The sequence below is a fragment of the Condylostylus longicornis genome, unplaced genomic scaffold (assembly GCF_029603195.1).
Source record: "Condylostylus longicornis isolate FDR11 unplaced genomic scaffold, ASM2960319v2 ptg000003l, whole genome shotgun sequence".
Taxonomy (NCBI): Eukaryota; Metazoa; Arthropoda; class Insecta; order Diptera; family Dolichopodidae; genus Condylostylus; species Condylostylus longicornis.
In genome coordinates, this window is record NW_026577972.1 from 1,911,751 (window position 1) to 1,938,897 (window position 27,147).

General features: G+C 24.4%; 1 protein-coding gene across 1 annotated transcript in view; it reads left to right on the forward strand.

The window, feature by feature from the left end:
• LOC129607253 (protein PF3D7_1417600-like) overlaps positions 1 to 16,183 on the forward strand; it is a 33,718-nt gene extending 17,535 nt beyond the window's left edge. Inside the window, exons 3-10 of the mRNA XM_055518117.1 lie at positions 5,010 to 5,134; positions 5,675 to 6,029; positions 6,253 to 6,809; positions 6,909 to 8,202; positions 8,266 to 8,669; positions 9,242 to 9,284; positions 9,347 to 14,125; positions 16,140 to 16,183. Of these exons, the coding sequence (XP_055374092.1) occupies positions 5,090 to 5,134; positions 5,675 to 6,029; positions 6,253 to 6,809; positions 6,909 to 8,202; positions 8,266 to 8,669; positions 9,242 to 9,284; positions 9,347 to 14,125; positions 16,140 to 16,183 (7,521 nt within the window). The 5' untranslated portion in view covers positions 5,010 to 5,089. The remainder of the gene's footprint in view (positions 1 to 5,009; positions 5,135 to 5,674; positions 6,030 to 6,252; positions 6,810 to 6,908; positions 8,203 to 8,265; positions 8,670 to 9,241; positions 9,285 to 9,346; positions 14,126 to 16,139) is intronic.
• The last annotated feature ends 10,964 nt before the right edge of the window (positions 16,184 to 27,147 follow it).

Sequence of the window (27,147 nt, forward strand, 5' to 3'; positions counted from 1 at the left end):
TTGAAATTTGATACTTGAGTTCTGGTTGTTACCCAAACTAATTGGCGAGCATTTCAGGGAATTCGGGTAGCACAAAGCGTAACTCTACTAAGAGCCAAATTTAAATTTTTCTAGGTGTGTTAACTTTTAGTTTATTAATGTCCTAAAAATTGGAAAAAAGTATTTAACAGACACTTTTACAGTATTCTGTAACACTTTCACTTAACTAGATTTTTTTTATTAGTAAAATACAGTAGTGTTTCGATTCTTGATGCGACAGAATCTTTGCAAATTTAGTAATAAATGTCATGACACATCAGGAAAAATGACAAAACATTTGGAACTTCCTAAAGCAATGAAAAAAGTGAGAAAATAGAAAGCAATTTGCCATTACATACATGTTTGATCCTGAAAAACCTTAAACTTGAAAGTAACTTGGTATGATTTTTTTTTTCTTGGTATGATTTTTGCTGCAACTTTCCTGTGGTGTCGTCAATATTTGGTGCTACTGCAGTATCGTCAGCATATGTTTTCACAATTGTGTTTTCTATTTGACGCACCTCTCTTGTAAAGAGTACATATAGTATTGGACCCAAAATACTGCCCTGAGGCACACCTGTTCTTATTTCTCTAAGTGTGGAATAGTCCCCTTCCTGTTTGACTCTAAATAATCTGTCGGTTAAATAAGGAGAGAGAATATCTACATATTGCCTTGGTAATATTTTTTCTAACTTGTATATCAATCCTTCGTGTCAAACCTTGTCAAAAGCCTGTGCCACGTCTACAGAAATTGTTGCACAAATTTGCTTTTCCTTTAGGGCTTTTTTAATAATATTTCTAGATCTAAGAATTTGATCAGTAGTTGAATGTTCTGCTCTAAACCCAAATCGGTGGTTCGGAATTAATGACCTCTCCTCAATTATAGGTCCCATTCTTTTCAGTAATAACTTTTCAAAAAGTTTCGACTAAATCGGTAGCAGAAAAATTGATCTATAACACTTGGTCTCATTTAAAGGCTAACCAGCTTCTGGTATCATTCTTTCACATATCTAGTTGAAAGAAATCATTATACCCTTTGTTAACATTGTTATACCCCTTTTTGGTAATTGCTTCTCAGACGTAATCAAATCATAACCCAGCGCTTTCCTTGACTTTAAACTTTTTATTTCTTCCACTATTTTCTCTTTGTGCAAATGGAGCAATAACGTTTTCTGCTCTCTCATTTCCTATTGCAATACACCCAACTCTTTTTTTACACGGTAAATACGTTCCAACGAAAACCGTGTAAAAAAAGACATGCCATAATTTTAAAACCCCGTGTAAGATAAAAAAAAGAGTTTTAGGTTGACCTAAAAACAGTGCAAAAAAAGTAGAATATTAAAAACCAACAACTATATAATGAAAAAAAACATATACAAATTTAATGTATATTAATATTAAAAACAAAAACAAAATGCAGTTCAAACATATTATGATTAAAAAGTATAAAATAAATAAAAAACAAAATATAATTCAAACATATTAATATTAAATTTTGTTGTAAGTAAATCCAAACAGAAATTATATTGGCACTAAAACTTATAAAAAACAAATATTTTTTTCTTCAACACACTTTTAAATACAATTATGTGTACATTCTTAATGATAACGCAATTTTGAAAAACAGACAAATATAAAGTGCGACTAAAAAAATTCTGGAAATTTCCCCAGTTAAATTTTTTTTTTAACTGGGTGTACAAAAATTTTTTTAAATATCGTGTTATTATAAATAATTCGTGTAAAAAAAATATTTTTTTCTTTTGGTGGATCGTGTAAAAAGAGAGGTGGGAGTATTTATGTTTGCGTGTATGTCATTTATCTTAAAAATTTGTTCAAGAAAATCTGCAAATACTTCACCTTTATCCTTACTTTCTATTGCCCATTTGCCATCCGTTCCCCTAATAGGGAGGATATGTAAGATTGGCTTTTTATTATTTTTTGTAGCCCTCCATAAGGAATAATTACTTTCCTGACTGACAAATTTTTAATGTAATTATCAAATGAATCTTGGATTTTTCTTATTTTTCTTTTTAGATTCTGAGTGAGTCGATTGAGTGCAGTTTTATCTACCGGATCTCGTGAGTTTTGCCATTTACCACCCACGGATTTATACTCATATTGTTTTGTATTATTCCAGGCAGCGCTTTGTATGATTTTATTAAAATTCTCCACCTCAGAACCCAAATCATCTTGGGTTCGTACTTTAATTCTTAAGTTTATTTTATTCTCTATCTCTTTTTTAAAACTAGTTCAGTCAGTGGATTTATTAATCAACATGGGCTTATTTTGCTTCTTGGTAACTGTCTCAGTTAAATTAAATATAACTATAAAGTGATCCGAATCCAAATCAAAGCTATCTTCTAAACTAATGAAATTTGGCGAGATTTTCTTAATAATAAAGAAGTCTAGCAGATCTGGAATTTTATTTCTATTACTTGGCTATTAATTCTATTAATTGTATTATATGTTGGTCTAGCAGTTTATTGGTAGTGACAACCAATCTCTTTAATAGCTTTTCTTAACTCCTCTTGTTGAGGTCAATCTAGAACTCCAATCAATATGAGATTCAGGAGATCTTTGAATGAACTACTCTTTATAACACGTCGCGGAGGACAGTAAAGTACACCAATATCGAAATTTTGTTTATGAGACTCTATTTGTACAGCAACAAATCTACCTATCTGACTATCGTCTCTTTATACTTTATTTTATTTCGTTATGTTTTATATTGTTCCTTATGAAAATAGCGCAACTATCCTTTGATTCATTATTAGGATGCGCCGCTTTGTATTCTATGTAACCATTTATTTTTATATCTGTTTGCTGTTTTGAATGCGTCTCTGTTACTAAATATTATATCAATATTTTGGGTCCTTACACTTTTTTATTAAAAACGCTATTTGCGTTCCACGTCGCAATCCTTATTTTATCTTCGTCTAATATTTTTTATTCTTTTGGGCGTACAAACATAATCATTATCATGCTTGTCTGCTAATCGGCTCAATCTCAATGAGATTTCGTTCATAGTTCTTATCTTATTTTGCATCATTTGCATTATATTAGTGGTAGATCTCTTCGTTCTTTGTTATGGTTATATGTTTCACCCCTCGCCACTTGGGCATATTGTATTCCCTGCACTCTTTTACTCAGTGTCGCTCTTTTTGAGATTTTGGAGTTTTGGGAGTATTTTTTGGCTTTATTTTTATTTGTTTCTGTTTTGTAATGTTATTTTTTCTTTTTTGTAATTCCTTTGAAGACTATACAACCCCTGTAAGTCGCAGGATGTGCCAGTGAGCAATTTGCACACTTTGGAGCATCGATTTTTTGCTTACAACAATTTATCATTAAATGAGGACCAATTTTTAATATGTTCAGGTTGCCACGAAGAATGCAAACCTCTAGCCATCACCTTGATGGGTCTTGTCATTTTATTTTCGTAGGTACGCCACTCTTCTTTAGATACATTTAGTTTTTTTGTTAATCCTCTGTAATCTTGTTCTTTATCAACATTGATTTTAAGTTGATTGTTATTCATCATGTTGACCCTAAAATTTATTTTGGCTTCTTTTAGCATCTTCTTTATTTTTGGATATTCCTCCACATTGCTTAATATAACAGGAGGGGGTTTGATCTTTCTTGTAGTGCATTTATCTGCACAGATTTTTCTATTTTGGTCACCTTGTCCTCAGGTCTTATTTCAGGTGACATATCTGCTCTTCGCTTTTTCTCTTGAGAATCCAATCGGTTTCCCAAACCAGATTTTCCTCGTCTGTGCAATATTAAACTTTGTTTGTCGCAACTTTTTCCGTATTTATTTCTTTTTTTGCATTTACATTGCTTGTTTCCAATTTCAGCTTATTATTTTCCTTATTCTTATATTTAAGTGGCAGTTATCAGTTTTCTGATCCTTTATTCCATTATATGCACCCATGTTAATATTTTTCTGTTTGTCGCCTTTGGACATATTTTCTTTTGTTTACCACATGGTGGTGTTCGCATGATCCGAGGTGTTCTTTTAAAAGGGTCGGTAGTAGTAGCTACATGCAATAAGTGGTCTCCCCCAGAATCTGTGAGACAAGCCTCCGAAGAGTGTTGATTTTCCAGATTTACTGGATTACCACCTGGGTTAGAAAATCTTTTGTTTTGTTCATTGCATTTGTTTTAGTTTTATTTCAGAGTTTACTTCTCCTAGCCTTTGGCAATAAATACCTCGTCCAAGGCGGCACGCCTAATTTCTGCCGTCCCTCAGTGAACATCCGTACCAGACGCTTCTGGATTTGAACTGTATTTTAGTGGACTCTTACCACAAGCATTCCTACTGCGGGTATTTCGCACGCCCACCCGCCGGGAACTTGGTATGATGGTTCAATGTTTCATCCTGATGCGAAGCGACTTTCAGAATATTCACTCATATACTTTTGATTTAGTTTAATCTAATAGTAGCAATCAATAATTAATATGAACAAATTAGTACACGAATTAAGATATTTTTATAGAGTTTTAAAACCAAAGGAAACTAAAAAAAAGAACCGGAACGAAATGTTTGTATTTAAAAAGAAAAGAAACAAAGTAACGTTTCGTTATGTTTTGATCGAAGTAACTTACGCACTACCATCAAATTTTTGTTTTGAATTTATTTTATTTTCATTAAAAGTTCTATTTGAAACAAATAACTTGCTTTCACTTTCCCGTAGTATCTCTTTCTTTATGAATTGAAATTAACCTTTGAATTTGGTTCTTTGTGCTACTGTTATTCATTGAATTAGAGAGATAATAAAATGGCATAATGGCTTTGCAATTTTAGTAATACTGTACTGCTAAAAAATTCAATAACTAAAATTTATAAGCTGAATTGTGTATTAATACCGTATTACATTAATTTTAAAGTATTATGTTCTTATACACAACATTTATAAAGAATATTATTTGCTTTTAAAATTTATAAAACTATATTTATAAAACTATATTTAAACTTATATATTCTTTTTTAGTGAGAGCAATTCGTCAAAAAAAGAAAGCAGCTTTTAAAGAAAAATTAAGAAAAACTAATAAATACTAATAAAAACACAACATGAATCGAAAAACACCACAAGCTTCAAAACAGCAACAATTCCAAGTAAGTGATAATTCAATTTTAAAATTTTTATTTTAAAAACTGTATTTTTATAATTTTGCATTTTGATTATATTTTAAATTATCGTATTATACATCTAATTAACAACAGTATGAATAGAATGCAACTACTAGTTAATTATTAATATTTAAAAAAAAGAAATTAAAAAATTGACGGATCTGATGATGATAGCTTAATTTAAGATGTTTTTAATTCTTGAATTTGCATTAATTACAAACGATCATCAGTCAGTCCTCGCGAAATTGGGGCTAAGGGCGTATCGTAATAACCAAGCAAACAATTCTGAAATCATCGATTATGATTTTAGAAAAATTTTATGAAAATCTCAAAACTTCCATATACACATTGCCTCCTACGAACTAAAAAATTTTTGAAAATTTTTAATCTGTTGAAAGAGAAAGTATTTATTGAAAAGAATGATTTTAAATATTTTGATTTTTTTAATTTAATTTTTTTTTAGACTTTTAATTATGGTTTATATTGCACACTATATACTTTACACAATTGATTTTTTTTATCTAGAGTTGTATGCAAGTATTAAATTCTAAAATAAAGTATAAGTCAAAAATTGACGAAATTCAAAAGTGTTTTAAATTGTTTAAAAATGAAGAAGAAATATTTCAAATCATTAAAAAGGACCAATTGAGTCTGTTTTTTACCCTTGTTGTACATTGTATGGTGGATACAAAATGGGTAAAACAGAAAGAGGATAAGATTGAACCGATTCGACAATCAATTGAAAAATGCTTAAAATTTTTATGCGATATAAACTTAAATCATATTCGTGAAGCGCTACAATATTTGCTCACGACAAAACTTTGGTGTGATACTGATGATTTTGTTAAAATTTTAAATAAGGAGGAATTATCAAAAGAAGGTAATTTTCAAAAATATATTAGCATTTTGAATAAGTACATGCTATTTTTTATTTAGCGAAAATAAATTATTAAAAAAAATAGTAAATATTTTGATTTTTGATAAACTTATATCTATAGTTACGTAATTGTGATTTTTTTTAAAACAGCAAGTACTTGTGCATAATTATTTATTTTAAATCATTATTTTCAGATATATATATATATATTTTTTTTCTTTTTTAGATGAAGAATTTTTGAAAAAAGAAAATATGTACATTATTTTACTACGATTACAGTCGTTATTTGAATCAAATTTGATTGTATCAGTATTTCTAGTTTGTAATAAATTAAAATTGTTGCTAAAAAAATTAATACCTGATCAAACATTAGTAAAAACAACATCAAAACAACAGAAACATTTATTGACAGACATTTATTTTTGCTGTTTAGTAGAACTAAACCGAAATAAATTAGTATTAGAAATCAACAATATAAATAATGATGATTTATATAAAATGATAATTAGAAATTCTACTCTTAGTTCTTTAAATACATCATTGTCAGAAAAAAGAACGCAACTATTGGAAATTTCTACTAAATATTATGTTGCGCAAGTAACATTAAAAAATATAGATGAGTTTAATGAGAACATGATTCAAAAGTTTTCTAAAGTTTGGGGAATTCTAATTGAACAACACCGTGATGATAATTCCGTTGCAATAAGAAAATTTTTCGAAAAAGTTTTTGAGAAGGCACAGTCAAAACACATTGTTGTGGCTTGTGACGTGATGCGGAAATTGGTAAGTTTATATTAATTGTTACAAAATGCTATTTTTTTAAATAATGAGTTGTAAGTAAATAATTATGAAAAAAAAATCAATCGTTTTTTTTTTTTGCAGAACAAGGCTGATTGGAAATCACTACTATGGGAAAAAGTTTTTAGTATCATGACTACCAAAATAAACAAAGTAGAAAAAATGAAATATTCAAATTCGATATCGGCTGATATAGTAATAAAACACGAGGAAGATTTAGCGTTTTATTACAAAATTTTTGCAAATTTTTTAAAAGATATTAGTAAACACTTATATCGTGAATGTTTATTAACGTTATTTTCACTAAATCCATGTTATGAAGTCGCTAATCTTGTCGATAATGAAATATTTGATATTTTATCCGAAAAATTTAAAAATTTAAATTTATTAAAAAAAAATATAAATAGTACTAATAATGCAAATGAAGAAAATGAAACGTCAAACAACAATAAAGTATTGACATTGGAAAATCAAACAAATTCATCAATATCACAAACCGAGACAAAGCAATCAATATCAGGCAATGCGATGGAATATCAAACAATATCAAAAGCTGAATTATTGGAATTATCATTATTTTTTGATTCAGAACTGATTCCAGAAGGTTATATATTAGAAGCAATTGAACTTGCCTATTTACCAGAAGATACAATTGGGGACGTTATCAATGTGTTGATGTCACCACGTTTAAAGTTATTATCATGGTCATTAAATGTTAACGACTTAAAATGTGTTATGAAAACTTTATTAGATCCAAAAGCTAAGTATATGTTTACAGCAAGAAATTTGGCCGATGCAAATGATAAGTTAACTCATGTTAAAGTTGATTCAAGAGATTATTTACATTTACCATTGTCACTTGAATTTCCTGGTATCGAAAAAGGTTACGAAGATTTCGAAACTAATTCTAATGATGATGAGGATAATGAAAATGATGACGGAGAAGATATTGATGATAATGCATCATCAACATATTCAGAATATAATTACGGAAATAATTATAATAATAATGGTAATAATAATATACATATTGATAATATTCCGTCTGCCAATGTCATGAATATTGAATATAATACGAAACGTACACGAAAAAATAATTATACAATTACAACATATAATAAAAACAGTAATAAAAATAAAGACAATATTACTATTGATAATAATCAAATTGATAACAATATTAATAATACTACAAATGAATGTGATAATCCTACTGTATTAAATGAAATTAATAGAATTAAAACAAATAACAGCAATGAGAATATGAAAACTGTGTCAGAATTGTTATCTAATAATAACGTAATGAATTTTGAAATTGATCAAAACAATGCGAGTGAATTGGAAAATTTAAATAAACAAAATTCATTTGTTCAAGAAGGTTAGCTTTTTTCATATTTCGTAATTTTGTTTTTAAAATAATTTATGAATTTTTTAATTTAAGTTTATGCAAAAGTTGATTATCAAAATGCGCAAGATGATAAAAATACATGTATGGATACTATTTTACATACATTAAATGATACTGATAATCCAAAAACAAGTGTTAATAATGATTTAATAAGTACTGATCAAACAAATATATTCCATCGAAATACTGATGACAATATGGAACTATTAGAAAATGATGCGGAAAAACACCAACCAATATTATCTACAATTAGTACAACTGAAATTTCAGCTAGAAGAAATGAATGTATGGACGTAGATGAATTAATTGATATGAGTGAACTATTTGGATTACCATCAATATCAGACACGTCAAAGCAGAATGAAATGACATATAATCCAACGTATGATCAACCTACGTCATCCTCATCAATAAATCGAGATCAAGAAAATAGTAGTGTAAGTAGATAAACAGTGTAATTATAATAACTAAATACAATATTTTTAGTTGTGTAAGTTTAGGTCGTAGGTGGCAATGTTATCATTTCATATATAGAGGGGTCTTCGGCTTATTTTTTAGTCAAGAAATACTTTAGTATAATTTTATAATAGCAAATTGGTTTAAAATATTCTAAAAATATGTAGTTTTTAGTGGTTTCAAACAAAACTATTTCCAAAAGTAAATTCAAAAATTTTAAAGAAGAAAAATAAATCTGCAATCGAAAGTCGTGTGAATCAAATATCCTCTTCATTTTTATTGCAAATAATTATCCCAAGCATTATATTTTCCTACAAATTTTATGAAAACAAGTTTCCAACTAAATTTTTGAAACTTAGTTTATCATATATTTCGAAATTTTAGCTTTGTAATAGATAATGCAATCAGTATAAACCTCTATTCGTAGTTTGTCGATCTAATGAAAATAGGATAGGTAAAGTTGTTTTACTCTTTATCTAATGTAACATTTATTACAAAAACTTTTTTGCCATAATGCTTCTAATTTTTTGTTTCTTTTTTTCCATTCCTTTAGGAGGAGTTCCCAATGCGTACTAGAGAAAAAAATATGAAACCAAGTAAGACTTTTTTATATCAAACAAAAATCAGAAAAAAAATTAATTTAATTTCTCTTCAACAGCTCCAGGTCCTTCACGACGTAATCTTGCACCTGAAAACAGGACAGGTACAGGTAAAGAACTTATATTTAGCATTAATAAGTTATTTGATGCAAAAGATAGTAGATGTTATAATAAAAGTAATAATGATATTTGTAATATTATTGATTTTAATGTCAAAAAATCCAATTATAAAATTGCTTTAATCAATGATGATAGGGACAGTAATAACAAGACTAGGGATAATGATAATAATAGTAATAATAAAAATAATAATATTAAAATAAGTAATGATAACAGTAATAATAGTATAGAAGGTAATATAAATATTTATAGGGAAATCGATGAAATAAATAGTAGCAATATTAATAACGTCAATAAAAATAAAATTTACGGCAATAATAATAATAATAAAAATGATAATAGCAGTAATAATAATATTATCAATAATAATAATAATAGTAATAACAGTAATAATAATAATAATGACAATAGTAATTGTAATAATAAAAATCATAATGATGACAGTAATAATAATAATAGTCATAATAACAATAATGTTAATAGTAAAAATGATAATAATAATAGTAACAATAATAATGATAATAATAATAGTAATAATAATGATGACTGTAGTAACGAAAATATAGAAAATGTTTCAAAAGAAACAAAAGTGAGTTCAACCAACAAAGAAAATGTTTCAAATAATAATACTAAAAATAAATTGATGGAAAGTTTTGACTGTACGTTATCAACAACAAAGGGTATGTTAAAGAGAAAATTAATTCCCACATCTTCATCTACCGCGTCTGTAGTTAAGGAATATGGTACTGATTTTAAGAAAAAGCAAAAGAAAAATATAAATTATGAAAAAAAAGATGAGAATGATGGTAATAATGATATTAATATTGAAAATAGAATTCCTAATAATTTGGGTGGTAATTTTTGCAATAGTAATACTAATGATAACAGTAACAATATATTTTATGAAGATAATGGGACTGATATAAAATGTAAAAATGAATTGAACAAAAAATTAAAAAAGCTTGTTATTACAGGCTTAAAAAGTCAACAATTATCATTAATTTATGATTCTAGCACAAGTTCAGCCAGTTATGATAATATACAAAATATTAATAGGAATTTGATATTAAGTGATTTGGCATCTTCAACGTTGTCATCATCCTCATCATCATCATCATCTTCATCATCTGTAACATCATCATCACTACCATTAGTAAAATTAAATGAAAAGTATCAACGTAATTTTTATAATATTGATAATATTACTAGGGAATCATTAGTTAAATCCGCATTAATTAATAATATACATATTAATTTAAATACGCTTAATTATGATATATTATTAAAAAATAAAATTAGTGTTATTGTTGATAATTATTTAATACAACATCCAATTGTTTTGATTAATAAATTAGATAACGAAATTTTTATGGAAAAATATAGAAAATTTAAATGTCAGTATTACAAAAAATTTGTTGATATAAAACCTAATAATAATAATAATAATATGAACTACAGTAAACAAAATAAAGATGTTATGAGTGATCAATCATATAATAATTATAAATTTGATGATGATATAGAAAATGTTAAAGCTTTAAAATTATCAAGTTTGAAAAGAATTAACTTAAAATCCAATGGTATTTTACCACAAAATATTAATAATAATTCAACAATAATGAATAATATTGAATGGAAAAAACAGTTTGATAGAAACATCCTTAAAAATTTAAATGCTATTAAAAATAAAAATAAAACACAAAATATTACCAAGAATAATAATTATAAAAATAATTATAATAAGGCGAATAAGAATAACAAAAATAGATTAGTTAAAACAAAAAGAAAATCAAATTTAATAACAACAACATCATCGAAAGATATCAATAAAAAAACGATTATAATTAACAGAAAAAAGAAAAATAATCATAATTATATGAAAAATGTATTGAAATTTTTAAATGAGAAGATGACATCAAAATTACATTATATCAATAGACAATTAAGTGATGACATGTACTTATCATCATCATCATCATCATCGTCCTCAAATTCAATGATAAAAGAGTCAAATAAAAATTCAATCGAGTTTTTAAAATATAAAATAAAAGACAATCATATAATTAATGATAAGAATAAAACAGCATTTAATAAATTGAAAAATTCAAAACTCAAAAAAACTATTCGTACCAATAAAGCAAATAATGTTAAATCCATTAATAATAATTGTAATAATAATAATAATAATATAACTGATAACATATATAATTCTAATAATAGTAATTCAAATCATAAAAATGTTTGTGATAACAATAAAATTAATATTAAGGATACTAATCACAAACATTTAAAAAGAAATTCTGATTATATTGAAAATGTATTGCCATCAAGTTTATCTCTCACTACTACAACTAATATTAATATTACAACTATTTCTATTACAACTGCATCTACTACAACTATACCTACTACAACAAGTTGTGCTGATGTTATTACTGGTACAAATAATGGTATTAACGCCGATACTATTGCTATGACTAATAAAATTGAGTTAAATAAAAGTTCAATCCCAAAGGGCTTAGTTAAAATATCAAATAAAAAATTAAAAATTCATACTTCAAAAATTGAAAGTAAAAACCAAAACATAGAAGGAGAAGAAGAGGAAGAAGATGAAGAAAATGAAGAAGATGTTGAAACAGAAGAGGAAGAAGAAGATGAAGAGGATGAAGAGGGTGAAGATGAAGATGAAGATCAAGACGAAGATGAAGATGAAGATGAAGATCAAAATCAAGATCATGATGAAGATGGAGATGGAGATGAAGATGAGGATGAAGATGGAGATGAAGGTGAAGATGAAGATGAAGACGAAGGCGAAGATGAAGAAGAAGAAGAAGAAGAAGAAGAAGAAGAGGAGGAAGAAGAACATAATGATGATGGAGGAGAAGAAGAAGTCCCAAAACAACAATCCAATCAACGCAAAAAAAAGACTTTTGATAAAGTATTTCACAACAACTCAATATTAGGGAATAATGATGATAATGAATATGATGATATTAACGATAGCAAATTCAAATATTTTAACCTTGACCGTAAAAATAGAAATAGGATTAAATTAATAAAGAAAAAATATAAAAATGTAACTACATCATCATTAACCCGTCTATATAAAATTAAATTAAAAAATACGAAAATAAAACAAGAAGTAAGAACAAATTACATCAAAACCAAAAAAGTATCATCATCATCATTTTCATCGCTAACATCACCATCGACACAAACATCAGCTATGTTTAATAAACAATCATCCTCATCAGGATCCTCATCAAATATGTTATTACATAGCAACAATGAAATTATTTCAAAGAAAAATTATTCTACTAAAAATGATCTTTTGAATGAAAAACATTATGAAAATATAATCGGTAAAATAGGTTTTAATAAAAATGATATAAAAAAAGAAAATAAATCTAGTAAATTACTATTATCCAGTATCTCAAATTATAAGAAATATACTAAAAATGGATTGAAAAAAAATTTTTCGGCCAAAAATTCCATAAAAGATTTCAGTAGTAGTAATAGTAAAATTTTATCTTTGAAAATTGAAGAAATTGATGAAGACAATATGGAAGATCAGTTGTTATCAACAACAACGGTACAAACCAATGAATTTAGTATTAATAATGTTGATAATGAGGTTAATGATCATGCTGATGATGATGATGAACATGTATATTTTCATGATAAAACATATTATAGTAATGATGATTACAGTAATCGTCCAATTTCTATTGTTGAATGTGATAGAAATGATAAAACAAGTATTAGACACAAAAAAAATAATTCAACTGATATAAGTAATAAAAGCAGTATAAATATGATAACAAATAATGTTAATAACTATGATATTGATGACAGTGAAGAGGAAGTAATAAAAATCAAAAGCAAAGTTTTTATGGATAAAAAACAAAAAATAAATAATAAAATGTTACCACCTAAAAATTTATCTAATCATAAAAATTTAAATAAAAAAAAATTACGTCAGGATCATAATTATGAAAAAAAGAAAAAAGAGCAGGAAAAAGATGAAAAAATTTGTTTTTATAATGAAAACGTTAATCAAAGATGTCAAAAGTCACAAGAAAAAGTTTGTTCAATAAATTTATCATCAACGAAACTCTTAAATCATAATAATCATAATTGCGATAAAAAAAGTCATAATAATAATAATAATAATAATAATAATAATAATAATAATAATAATAATAATAATAATAATAATAATAATAATAATAATAATAATAATAATAATAATAATATTAATAATAATATTAATATTAATAATAGCAGCCATAATAACAGTATTATTAATAATAACGATTTCAATATTGAAGATATAAATTTATTTATAAGTGATGAAAGTGATTTAGAAAGATTTTCATCTGATTCTGAATATAAACCATCAACCAAATTAAAAGATATACCATCAAAGCGTTATAATAATGACAAGGAGTTACGTTCAAGTAGATACCGTAATAATTTTTCAATATATTATGTTTTCATAAATTCAAATTATATAAATTTTTTAAATATATGTAATAATGGTAATATTAATTACAATAATCATGAAATAAATTTTAATAAAAAAGTACATAATTATAAAAGAAATACTAAATTTAATAATATTATTAAAAAATTATATTATTTTGGTATTATGGAATATGATAATTTATTATTTGAGCAGAATTTTAATATAAATGATAACAACAATACGAAAAATATTCATAATTATAGTAATAAAAATAATAAGAATGGTAATATTAATAATAATAATAATAAGTCAAGTAAAGATTTATATAACAATATTGAAATCATTAAAAATGTTATTCGTAATATTGATAATAATATAAATAATTATATTAATAATAATAATGCAAATAATAATAATTATGATTATAGTACTAATGATAATAACTTAGTTGATATAATCCTTCAAATTTCAATATTGAATTTAATTAAAAATTTTAAATGCAGAAAGAAGAAATATTTAAATAAAAATATTGAATTTAATAATAATAATATTAAAAATAAAAATAATAATAATAGTATTAGTAATAAAAATAATATTATTAATAATAATATTATAGTAATAATTGACATAGATTATAGTTTTAATAATATTATTAATTTGAATATAATATGATATGAAATATCAGTATATTATTAAAAAATTAGGCGTACAAATCATAAATAAGAATTACCATAACGAGAAAAAATATTAGATAATTTAGAATTTTTTAAATTAAATCTATTTTTATCATTATTTTTTATTCCTATTGTATGTATAAATATATATACAATAGGAACATGTATATATATAAATATATAAATAAAACAAAAAGTAGAAAAGGAAGTAATGAGAATTATTTAATGAGCTTTATTATAAAAATTAATCAAGCGTGCATATTAATGATTGATAATATAATTAGTTTATCCATATTATTGTTTTATTGAATGTAATTTTTAATAATAAGTTTAAACATACATTTTATTTTATTTGATCTTGTTGATTTTACTTAACTTAATATTGTAGATTAAGCTGATCTAATTTGATTGATTAGAATACATAGTTTAAACAAAATTTATATTGACATAAATCTAAAAATAAATTTTGTTTAATAGTAAAAGCCAAATATTAAAATATATAACGCAGGGAATAATTTTAGGTGTACAATTAAAGATTTAAACTGATTATACTTGACAAAAAACGATTACCAATATTCTCTTAAACGTATTAATTAAGGTTCTAAGGCAATATGTTTTGATATATATATGTTAAAAATAAATATTTATATTTAATTTACAAAAGAAAATTAATTATAGAATTTGAATTAATTTTGAAAAATTCATTAAAAAATAACACACAAAAAATAATGCTTTACTAAAATTTTTTGCAAAAAATTTATATATGACTTCTCGATTGGTCAATAATTTTTCTTTTCTATTGTCTTTGATTTTACATTTGCATTAATAATATTGTATGCTATTATATATATTGTATATAATAGCATACAATATTAAAAAAACAAATATAATTTCCAAGTCGAAAGGTTTTAGGTTTGATATCTATAATAAATTTATTGGAAATTCTACACATTTCAAAAAGATAAATCCTTGTAAGCTATATTTACTTATAAATGTTTCAATTTCTGAGTAATCAAAATTTATTGTGAAAGCACAACTAGTATTTACATTTAGATACATGATAAAGACCAGTTAAGTTGAGTTTAGAGCTGCATTTTTAGTCGACGCCTACTTTTGAACAGCGCGGTAATAATGTATTGCTACATTAATCAGAATATGCAACAATCGCAAGATTAATTCAGTATAAATAATTTTTTATCATAATTTAAAAATCAGATATTCATACTTTATGATAAAATGTCAAAATGGAACTAACTAAAAACACGGATACCTTTTAACATTATTAGGCTTTTACAATTAGAAGGTTTTAATATTTTTTTTACTAAATATCACAAATTTTTTAATTTTTTTCCGAAATGATAGTCATTGTTGTTTATAAACTAAAAAATTGTGAAAGAATTAAAATTTAAAAATTGTATAAAATTAAATAGAAAATAAAAAATAATAATATAAAACCTTTCCATTTCTGCAAATACGAAAATCACTTCACGAAAATCGAATTACATAGTAAGATCTCTTTACTATCAGTCTTATTCTACTAGACGCGTCACATTTTTTTTGGCAATTTGCATTTTTTTTTTGGTATTCTAGGTACTAGACGCAAAATTCAATGTGAAAGAAGAAGCGAGAGTTGAAGTTTTTTTATACTAAAAAGTTAGAAGATTGTTTTTTTTTAAACTGGTGACACAAAAAAGTATAAATAACAACAAATAGTAAATTAGAGAAAGATGTCTTTGGACTTTTTTGGTTTTTTGAGTAAAAGTAGAAGCAAAAGTGAAGAAGAAAATTAAGAAAATTAATTTTCCATCAACTCGATAAAAATTTGAAACAGTTCTCGATTGGTTAATTTTATACTGGAATTAATAAAATTATTCAATAAAATAATTTCTTCAAATTTTTTCAGCAAGTCCGTGACTGTTAATAATGCGCTTAAAACGTAAACTTTACAAAATATCACATTCCAAAAAGTTTAGTAAAAGCTCTTGACATAGTACACTTTTCATAAATGTGTTCTATACGTAATGGGTACGTAAAACAAAAGTAAATCGGGCAGAAAAAAATCATGTATTAATAAGCCTTTTCATATCGCGATATATGTATAGCGAGAACTACGCAATATTTGTATTCATAAATAAATGTTGCTAATCAAGTTTGTTCATTAACATTGTTAATCTATCACAAAAATAATTATCATGGCTAGCGGAATTAAATCAGTTGTATGGTAAATTCTTAATCGTCAAATTTTACAAAATCTGAGTTGTCTGAGTTTACGAATACTCTACTGCGTTTTTACTTTCATTCAAAGTTTAAATTCTTAAACGTTTATAAAAAGTCAATTAAGCGTCAAAATTGTAGATTTTTCTTTTTACATGCAGACAGTCTAAGGTAGTAATTCAGTAAATAAATTTGATGTATTGAGTGACTATCATTACATTAAAAATAATATAAAAAATATTTTTTTTGTTAATTTTTAATATGTAAGTATAAAATTATTTTAAATCTAAAAATAATTTTTTTTTGTTTTGACGTTTACGGATGATCAAAATTCAAAGTCAATTACGGGTAAAAAGTTTACTACATTTCTGTCCGTAAAAGTTTTATACGTCAGACAGTTTGCAGACTGAAAACAAAATTTTGACGTTAAAGAAGTTGCGGGTACTTTCTTTTTACTATTTTTTGCAGTTTGGTTTTATATTTTCGATTGTTAATTGTTGTACTTAAATAAAACAAAATTTTTTGTTTCAGTTTTCTGTTTTTGTTTTTCATCATTTTTATTTTCCTGAAATAGAATTTTCCATTATTTGGCTGAAATGAAATTTATTTTTGCTAATGACAGTTTTTGTTCATGAACACAATACTGAAAATTCAAAATAGCAAAAGTTTTTATGCAACTGTCAAAAATATATTGCGTATGTATCACATTATTGTTTTGCAATATTGTGTTTATGAAAATCTTTAATGTTGCAAAAATTGTATTCCAAAATGTATCAAAAATTTTAACAGTTTTTTTTAGAACCTAATGGTATTGAAAGCTCTGAGACAATCGTACCTAATTTTTTCAGGAAGTTTTAAGAGCAGCTTTTTATGAACTACTTTAAAAACTTTTTTATTTATCTTACTCGAATCTAGTGATGAATTTTCAGAAAAGCCCTTAAATCTGACAGAAAAATTGAACAATTTTAAAAATTGCGTCTAGCAGAATAACATAATGGACGCTTTTTGTGACAAATAGGGAAACGCGTGTCTAGTAGAATAGCAGAGCTCTCACCTCACACGTTTTTATATCCGACGCGTTAGAGGAAAATAAGGAAAATGAATTTTTCATTAACTCGATAAAAATATTAAATTACTGCCGATTTTACTACTTTTACATCGGAATTAAAATTACTCAATACTGCTATTAAAATATTTAATACTTATCTTCTCCATTGTCTTTAAATTTTATTTTTCAGCAACTTTTATGCCTCTGTCGGCAACAAAATATACGCGACTAAATTTGACAAAAATTACAAAATTTTCAAAAATACGTCTAGCAGAATAATATTATGGGCGCTTTTTGTGACAAATAGTGAGACGCTTGTTTAGTAGAATGGCAAATCTGTCACCTCACACATTTTTATGTGCTACACGTCTAATAGAATAAGGTTGATTGATTTGTGCTAACTTACCATTTTTCCGAATTCGAAATTTGTTGCACGAAAACCGAATCGAAATCGATAAATTTTATTGGTATTTGGTAAATTCTTAAACGTCAAATTTTACAAAATCTGACTTGTCTGAGTTTACGGATACTCTACTACGTTTTTACTCTCAGTCAAAGTTTAAATTCTTAAACGTTTAAAAAAAGTCAATTAAGCGTCAAAATTGTAGATTTTTTTTTTTACATGCAGATAGTCTGACGTAGTAATTCAATAAATAAATTTGATGTGTTGAGTGACTATCATTACGTTAAAAATAATATAAAAAATATTTTTATTGTTAATTTTTAATATGTAAGAATAAAATTATTTTAAATCTAAAAAAAAATTTTTTTTTGTTTTGACGTTTACGGATGATCAAAATTCAAAGTCAATTACGGGTAAAAAGTTTACTAGATTTCTGTCCGTAAAAGTTTTAGTTTCAGACAGTTTGCAGACTAAAATCAAAATTTTGACGTTAAAGAATTTGCGGATTACCTTATCACTTTTGCAAATACGAAAGTCAAATTACATAGTGAGCCCCCTAAGACCGAATTTTTAGTAATGCAGAATTCTCATTATAAATGCCAATTGCTGGATTGTGTATCTATTGATACGATATTACAGTTCCGATATCAGATAACCACATGATTTTATTCATGACTGTGAATCCCATCAATCTTAGCTTTATATTTACGATGATAAAACTTATATTCCTCGTAATTATAATTATTTATATCAATTTAATGACAAGTTGTTAAAAAAGTACAATTTTAAAATTATTTGCCTATTTTCCTTTGAAATAAAATGTAAATCAAAAAAGCGGAATTTAGTATAATTCTAAATTTCAAATTAAAATATATACTTATCCTTTTTTCTTTGAATTCGAAATCAATTTCGACTTTTCGATATAAACTGAAAATAAAAAATGTTGCATATTTGTTTGTATAATATGTCAACGAAATTTTATTATTAGGAATCAAATAGTTTTTCTCACAATTTTACAATTAATTTGAATCATTGATTTCAGTTGTATGTGCAAAATGAAAATTTTCAGCTTTTTTTCTTAGTTTAGAAGCACGTGATAACCAAAACTTAACTGCAAAAATTCACAATCTTAATCAGTTCTCAGATTTATGAAGAACTTAAAATTAAAAAAAAAAATCCAATTACACTGCTGCTATCCTGAATTCCGTTGATTTAATAAAAATGAATAAAAAGAGGTTATGCCACGATTATAGAAATGTCAATGTACACTTTATACACACAATTAAATTAAATTATAATAGAACATTTCTTTTATAAAATTTTTTATATTATACAGGATTTAATAGAATAAAAAGAATTTATTTTCTTTATTTTAAAAAAAATTAGTTATATATTTAAACTTACCTTTAACAACATACCTGTATATATTATAATATAGTTTAACAATTTAAAGTCATTAATTCAATATTATTTCAATTAGTAAGTGAAGCAATTACCGTATACTGCAAAATTCTGATTTCAAAGGTAGTATACTTTGAGAAGAATGTATGAGAGAATTTTAAGGGCGAGTTTTATATATTTTTCTTTTATTCACAGAGCAAGTACCTAAAAAAATTAAAATGATTAAATGTTAATATATTTTTTTTTATCTGTATCAATTGTACATATTGAAGTACATACGCTTGCTATTAATAAAAATTTTAAATTTAAATAAAAAATCTCGAAAAATCTCCTAAATTTAAATAAATTTAATCTCGAAAAATCTCCTCTGTATTGATGTAGAAATTTTTTATATTAAAAAAGAAATAAATACATAAAAAAATATTCACCCTCTATTGTGTATTTTCTAAACGAATTTATTAATTTGTATTTATATTTAAATTTCACATAATTTCAAATTGATTTTAATTTAGAAAAAATATTTCATTTTTTGAATTTAAATTAGTCATATTCATTCCAAAATGGTGCGGAGAGAAATCAATATGGCTGAATTATTTTTTTTTTTGTAGTTTGTCCAGAATTTATTTAAATTTTACAAATTTCTGTTAATTTATTGAAATTATTTAGCAATATTTAACAAATTAATTAGAGAATACTTTTATTTATTTAAAATATTACCATAAAAAAACTACGCGTCAATTGAAAACAAGATTATTTCAATGCAAACAAAATTTGTACGGTACACGTGTTATTTGAATTTATTTTACAATGACGCATTAATTCATTCCAAAAAAAATCTTTCCATTTTGATTTTAAAATCTTACTATTTCTAAAAAAATTATTTTTCTACACACATCACATTTCCGATTTAAATTAAAAGTTCAAACAACAAAAAAATCACTATATGAATACAAAAAACGGCTTGGCTTGTATATGAAAAAATTAAAGAAAAAAAAAAAATTATTTTTAAATTATTGAAAAAACAAAAAAAAAGCAATTACTTTGTTGCTAAATTTCCACTCCGCTTCTGATGATCTTCGTTTTATTGCTCGGAACACATTAAAACAACACATTTTATTTTAAGTACAGCTTGGTCTGGTTAACGTGTAATACGAGCATTTTTTTCCGTCTTATGGTTTTATTTACTGTATAATATTTTTTGCTCAAAATGTTGTTTTATTTACAATAAATTATCATTGCTTCTTTATTACTTTGTACATCTACATAAGTAATCATATATTATATGATTATTACCATATAACACCCCTGGAAGTAGACACTAGGAAAAATATGTCTACAAAAGTTTTTCATTTCTTCTTTAGTCTTTTTTTTAAGTATTTTAAAGTTTCGGCTTCGAAAGATGAATTTGAAGCTAAATCACATTTGTTTTTGTTTTTATGTAATTTAAAATCCTAATAATTTAAAATCCTAATAATATTTATAAAAACTTGATTTACAAAAGGCCTTTTTTCAAAACTTCATCTATTTTAAAATTATAGTAAAAAAGACGATTACAAAAATGCAGAATTAACGTTAATTTGAAATTCTTTAGTCAATCAAAACTATATTGTTGAATTAGAGGATTTTCGATAATTCAGAAAGTTCTTAATTATATTTTGTAACATAGTCGAATTTACCTTCAATATCAGACATTTTTCTGTTACGATCTTCTGTTACGATCTAAATTACAATAGTTTTGCAGAAGTTTTAAAAAAAATTTTAAAATTCATTTAAAACTTTAAGCACAGCTTTCATTTTCGAACACGCTACTTTTTTTTTTTAGATTTTACAATTCGGATTTATATCGTGCTTTATATTAAGACGGAAGTTCGAGCTGAATTAATAAAAATTTGCTTAGTCAATTTGACGTCAGATTTGCATTCTGGTAATTTCCTAGCTATATTAGTATTGTTACCCAATTCAGCAATTACATTTTATAAGCTAAATTATATGTATTTAAATAACATAATATGTACTAAACTTTTTTACAGTAAAGTTCAGTTTATTTAAATTTAATGAATTCGCGGATGTGCCCTGATTTCAAACTTAAAAATTTAAAAAACTTAAAAAAAAAGGTTTAATTTTCAATTATTACAAAATATTTTCGAATACATTTAATGGTGCGATAATATTGAAATTTTGTATATACATTGTATTGTATACATAAATCCCACGTATAACTTTATTATACGAATAAATAAATATGCTTAGATCTCTTTCCCCCTTGTAAATTTTCCTTTTTATTTTACTGTTTTACAACGATTCAAAATATTTTTAGAATCCTGAAAAATTCCTACCTCTCCAACCTTTTTGAAAAAAAGATAAAGCATTTTATTATGCATGAAAAAAATGTGTGCAGATCATTTAAAATTAAAATGAGAAAGGGCAAGACAAAAATATACATCGCATGAGACTATATAGTATATAATACACTATATTGTATATTTGACATATACATATACTTATACAAAGTACAGGTAAAATTTGTATAGAAAATAATACTTTTGTTAACAGAAAAATCATAAATATAATGAACTATATCAAGCCGATTTTAATTTGTCAAAATTGCAACAATAAGGTATTTATACACAATTCAACTTTAACAGTTTTGTAACTGCTGCATTGTGTGACAATACAGTGTTATTGCAGAAATTTTGAAATTAGGGAAACATATAGTATATACATATATGAAGCTTATATATACAAATGCCAACTTTTTTTTTACATTCTTTTTAAATAACTAAATTGATTACAATATATTATATAATATTATATTTAATTTTAAATTAAAAAAGAACATTTTTTTTATAAATTTTTATGATTACTTTTTAACAATATAGGTTTATAGAATATAACTGATTAATTTGATGTATAACGCTAGATATGTAATAAAGTTTTTAAATTTTTCTATATTTTTACTTACACAGCCAAGTACACAACTCAAATATTCAAATACTAAAATAACAATTCTCAATAACAATTTAATTGTTATGAATTTCTTAAAATTCAGTTATTCAGAAAAAATATTCAATTATCAATTTTCTTAAAATTTAATAGCCTAAGCGTGCATTTTGCTTTTTCATCTCACTTTGTAATCACTTTCAAATTAGAATTCTCCATTTTTTTAATTTATATTTTATTTTTTCAATAAAATTTACTCATTTTTCCAATTGGATTTTCGCATTATTTCTTAGAATATCAACTTAATTTATATCACCTTCAGAAATAATGTGAACAAATAATGATTAGGTAAATTTTGTATACACATTTTAGAAAAAACAATACCTAGCACGAAAATATTCTTCTCACTCAAAAATTATATTATATATATGTATAAGCCTGTCATACCAGTTATAGTCACCCGTTTTCTTCTCTTTTTACAAGATTACACGATCATGTCGTAGAAGTTAAATAATGTTATGGAAAATTTTCAAAAATGAATATAAGAATTATTTTAAATATTGAATATTAAATATTTTTGTTAGGAATAATTAATTTATTAATATAATTAAAATATTACTAAATACAAAATATTTTTTTAATAATTGTTGTTTAAAAAGAATTAACATATATAAATTATTTTTGAATAATTTTTAACGAAAATTTTCTCAGTTAAAAAAAATTTTTTTAGACCTCATGTTCATTTCGTAAATGACACGAGAACAAAAATATGTTTTTATGTTTTATAATAAAGCTTGTGCCAAAATTCACGCAAGATTTGAATGCCATTTGTGCGTAAAAGTGCTGCCAACAAAAAAAAAATACAGCGTGAGAGCTAACAGTTTAGGGTTATTAAAAATGGAGCGCTACACAAAAGACTAACGCATTTTTATTGTTGGGCAATACTTTGTATATAATGAAAGTTTTTCGAGCAAAAACATCTTCAGCGTTGAGGCTCATTTTCATTCGTATTTGGGGTTCGGAAAATCCACAAGTGATTGTTGGGAAACACTTGCGGAAATCCACAAGTGAGAGTGAGAAACAAATGCATCCAAAACGTTTCACCGATTGGTGCGAATTTTGGGTTCAAGGCTTGAATTTGGTTTGAATGAAGGGTTGAATAGTGGCTAAAGGTGCTCGCTATTGCGGTATGATAATCCAGTTTTTTGTGCTAAAATTGCAAGATATGGATGTGAACGGCATGTTGTTTCAACAAGACGGTGCCAAAAGCCATACAGTCGAGAAACAATTCAATTACTGCATGAGTCATTTCCTGGTCTTTTAATTTTTGGTGATCAGAATTGTAAACCTGTGTTTTCTATCATAATTACTTCTTGCGTGAATTTTGGGACACCCTTTATAATAAATATTTGATATTTGGGAATTGTACTGCTAAATTGAAAATATGAAAATTATTAGCATGAAATTTTTTTCACAATTATTTATCATATGTTATTTAAATATAATTTTATAAAATCTATTTTATATAATTTTACGTGTATGTTTTAATTTCAAAATAAATAATTTAATTACAAAAATCCAAAATTAAAGTTAATTAACTATGGCGAAATTTTTATAATTTTAAATCATAAAATAGTTCTCATTACAAAAAAATATCATATTTAAAGATTTTTATATTTGAAAAGATGAAAAATCAAAAATTAATTAAATTTTGCTGTTGTAGATACTTATATAAATATAGTTTTTTTTGTTCAATACTAACCTGTAATTAACTCACCTAGCTATAACATACTTACCTTTTTGTAATTATATAATTAACTATAGTCGCCATTTTGTTTTCATTTCAAAACTATAATTGTTGTCTTGAATTTTTTATTTTTCTTCATAATTTTACAATTTTAGAATGCGCATACGCGTACATTTAATCATTTAATGAAAATTAGGAATATATAAGATTTTTTTTTTTAATTTAATTCAAATATTGGAAGATAATGTATAATCTGAATGATTTATTTTGGAAAACTGCAAAAACGCTTAATTAGTTAGCTAAGTCTTTTTCCAATTTTAAAAACTTCAATTATTTCCAAAGCAATGAAAAATTTCAATAGTTGGAAATTAAACTTTAATTTTCTGCATAGGAAAATAAATATTTCATAAAGCAAATAATCAGTTAATCGGAATTTACGGTTATTTTAAACCCTAAGAAAAATATTTAATTTTTAATTGAAATGGGCCCCTAAGTCACTTTCAAAATAAATCATTCATTTATTCTCTAAAAAAAATTATAGTAAATTGAAATTTTAATTTTTAATATATTTAAATATTATTTAAAATTAAATTTTAATCGTGTTTTTAAAATTTTCATTTTTCGGATCAAAAATTAATGATAACGAAAATATTTTTTTTATTTTTAACTTCTCTTTTAAAAATCCCGAAAATGATCGAAATGTACAAAATGGAGGATTGTTTTTGTTTCAAAAAAAAAAAAGATCAACAACATTCATCGGTTTTCCGAAACAATGAATAAACTAAACGAACGGAATTCAAAAAAATATTTTTTTTAATTTAATTTTATTATAAACGGGCACTTCTCTAATGTTTTATAAAATGCGCGTCCGTCCGTATTGCTTGAATACTCAATACATAACTAAATTTTGTTAACTGAGAGAGAGATTTTTTACTGTATACCAGTAAAACTAGTTAGCCAATATTTCCAGTTTTTATCAACACAAAAGGCAAAAAAAAAATGAAAAATATTTTTTTTTTAATTGAATTGAATTTAAAAATAAAATTTGTTGCTGGCGTACTATTTAATAATAGTCTAAAAACAATTTTAGTTTTTCAAGACATATTTTAAAATAAGACAACAAAAAAAAGTGTTACCGCAACCCGTTTATTGTAGTTAATATATAATTATGAATATTTTTTGATTTCTATTATTTTTAAAGATGTAATCAATAATGTAAAATGTGCATTGAATTAATTTCTTGGCATTTCAATTGATATTGCACTTAACAAAAGCATTGTTACTCTTTTAATGTCAGCAAATGTCACAGCATTTTGTATTATGAGTAATAATGGAAAAAAATGAAAGTCACGTCAATTTGCGTCACGTCAATAATGTCAATTTACCTGTCTAATATTGTTAAAATTTTTTTTTGCAATTTTTGTAATTTAAAAAATTTTAACTGCTAATTTTGTTTTTTTTGGAAAATGGAAAATTTTTGAAAAGCTTAGCTTTATTTTATATTTAATAAAATTTAGTTCTAGAAATATACAAATTAAACATAATTAATTGTTACTAAGGTGTAGTAGTTAACTGTTTGCATGCAAAAGTTGTATACGAAAGTTGATATGGACATTTTTTTAAGCACAAATTTTTGTCGACTAGCTGATGATTATACAGTATTGTTGTCGACCAACATTTGCATTACCGATTACATCTTAAATTAAACACATTTATTAAAATTAATGAAAGAAATAAACAAAATTTCAATTAAATTAAATTGGAATTATGAAAAATTGAAAATTTTATTTTTAAATAAAATATAAAATATATATATAAAATACTTTAATTTATATGAATGTATATTTATACAATAAAACAGTACATAAAGCGAAAAACATTGAAAAAATTAATAGTTTTTAAGTATGAAAAAAAAGTCGCAGAAAAATATTAATAAATATATGTATGTATATAAATAAAAATAAAATAAAAACAAAAAAAATTTTACTTAAAAAATTTTTTCTTCATTTAAATGATTAAATTTAAGAAAAAAATCTTGTTTTCACAAAAAACAAAAACATTTTGGACTGAAAATTTAAGAAATCTTTAATTTTTTCTTGTTTTTCAATATATAATTTTTATTAATTTAAGATTTTTTTAATTATCTTTTTTTTTTTTAATATATTTTTTATGAATTTTATTTAATACAATCATGTTAAACATTATATAAGTATTTGTGACTTCAAAATTACAGTATAATAAATCGATAATTCGTATTTGCATTTCGGAGACTGCAAAAGATCTTGTTAATTAAAAACTACGCAAAAGGAGCAGCACTAATATTACAAATATTATCTTCATATTTACAATTACCGATAATAATGTACAATGTTATACAAAATTGTATAATAAATTTATATTTATTGTATATTTATTGTATAATATTCTACACATAGTATAAATAATGCAATGTTATACAATATGATATACAATAGATCTTTTGTCGTATTACCAATTAAAATGGAACGCTACCTTTTGTGCAGTAAATTACAAAACGAACTGCCATTGCAGATTGAAAACACGAACTCAAACAAATATAATATATTGTTTTGTTATACTCGTATTATTCAACAATCATATAACATAATAAGCTAAATTTCATATTATGTAATGCATTTATTATACTGTAATTTTGAAGTTCGGGAATTTTTCTAAATTTTTAATTATATTTTTGATTTGTTAATTTTTTTAGTTTTACTCTAGTTATTAGTAATTTTAGTTTTTTTTAGCATTAATTTATTATTACATAAAAATTTTTTTTTTGTTATTTTTTTAAAACATATATTTTAAATTTTGACAAGTGAAT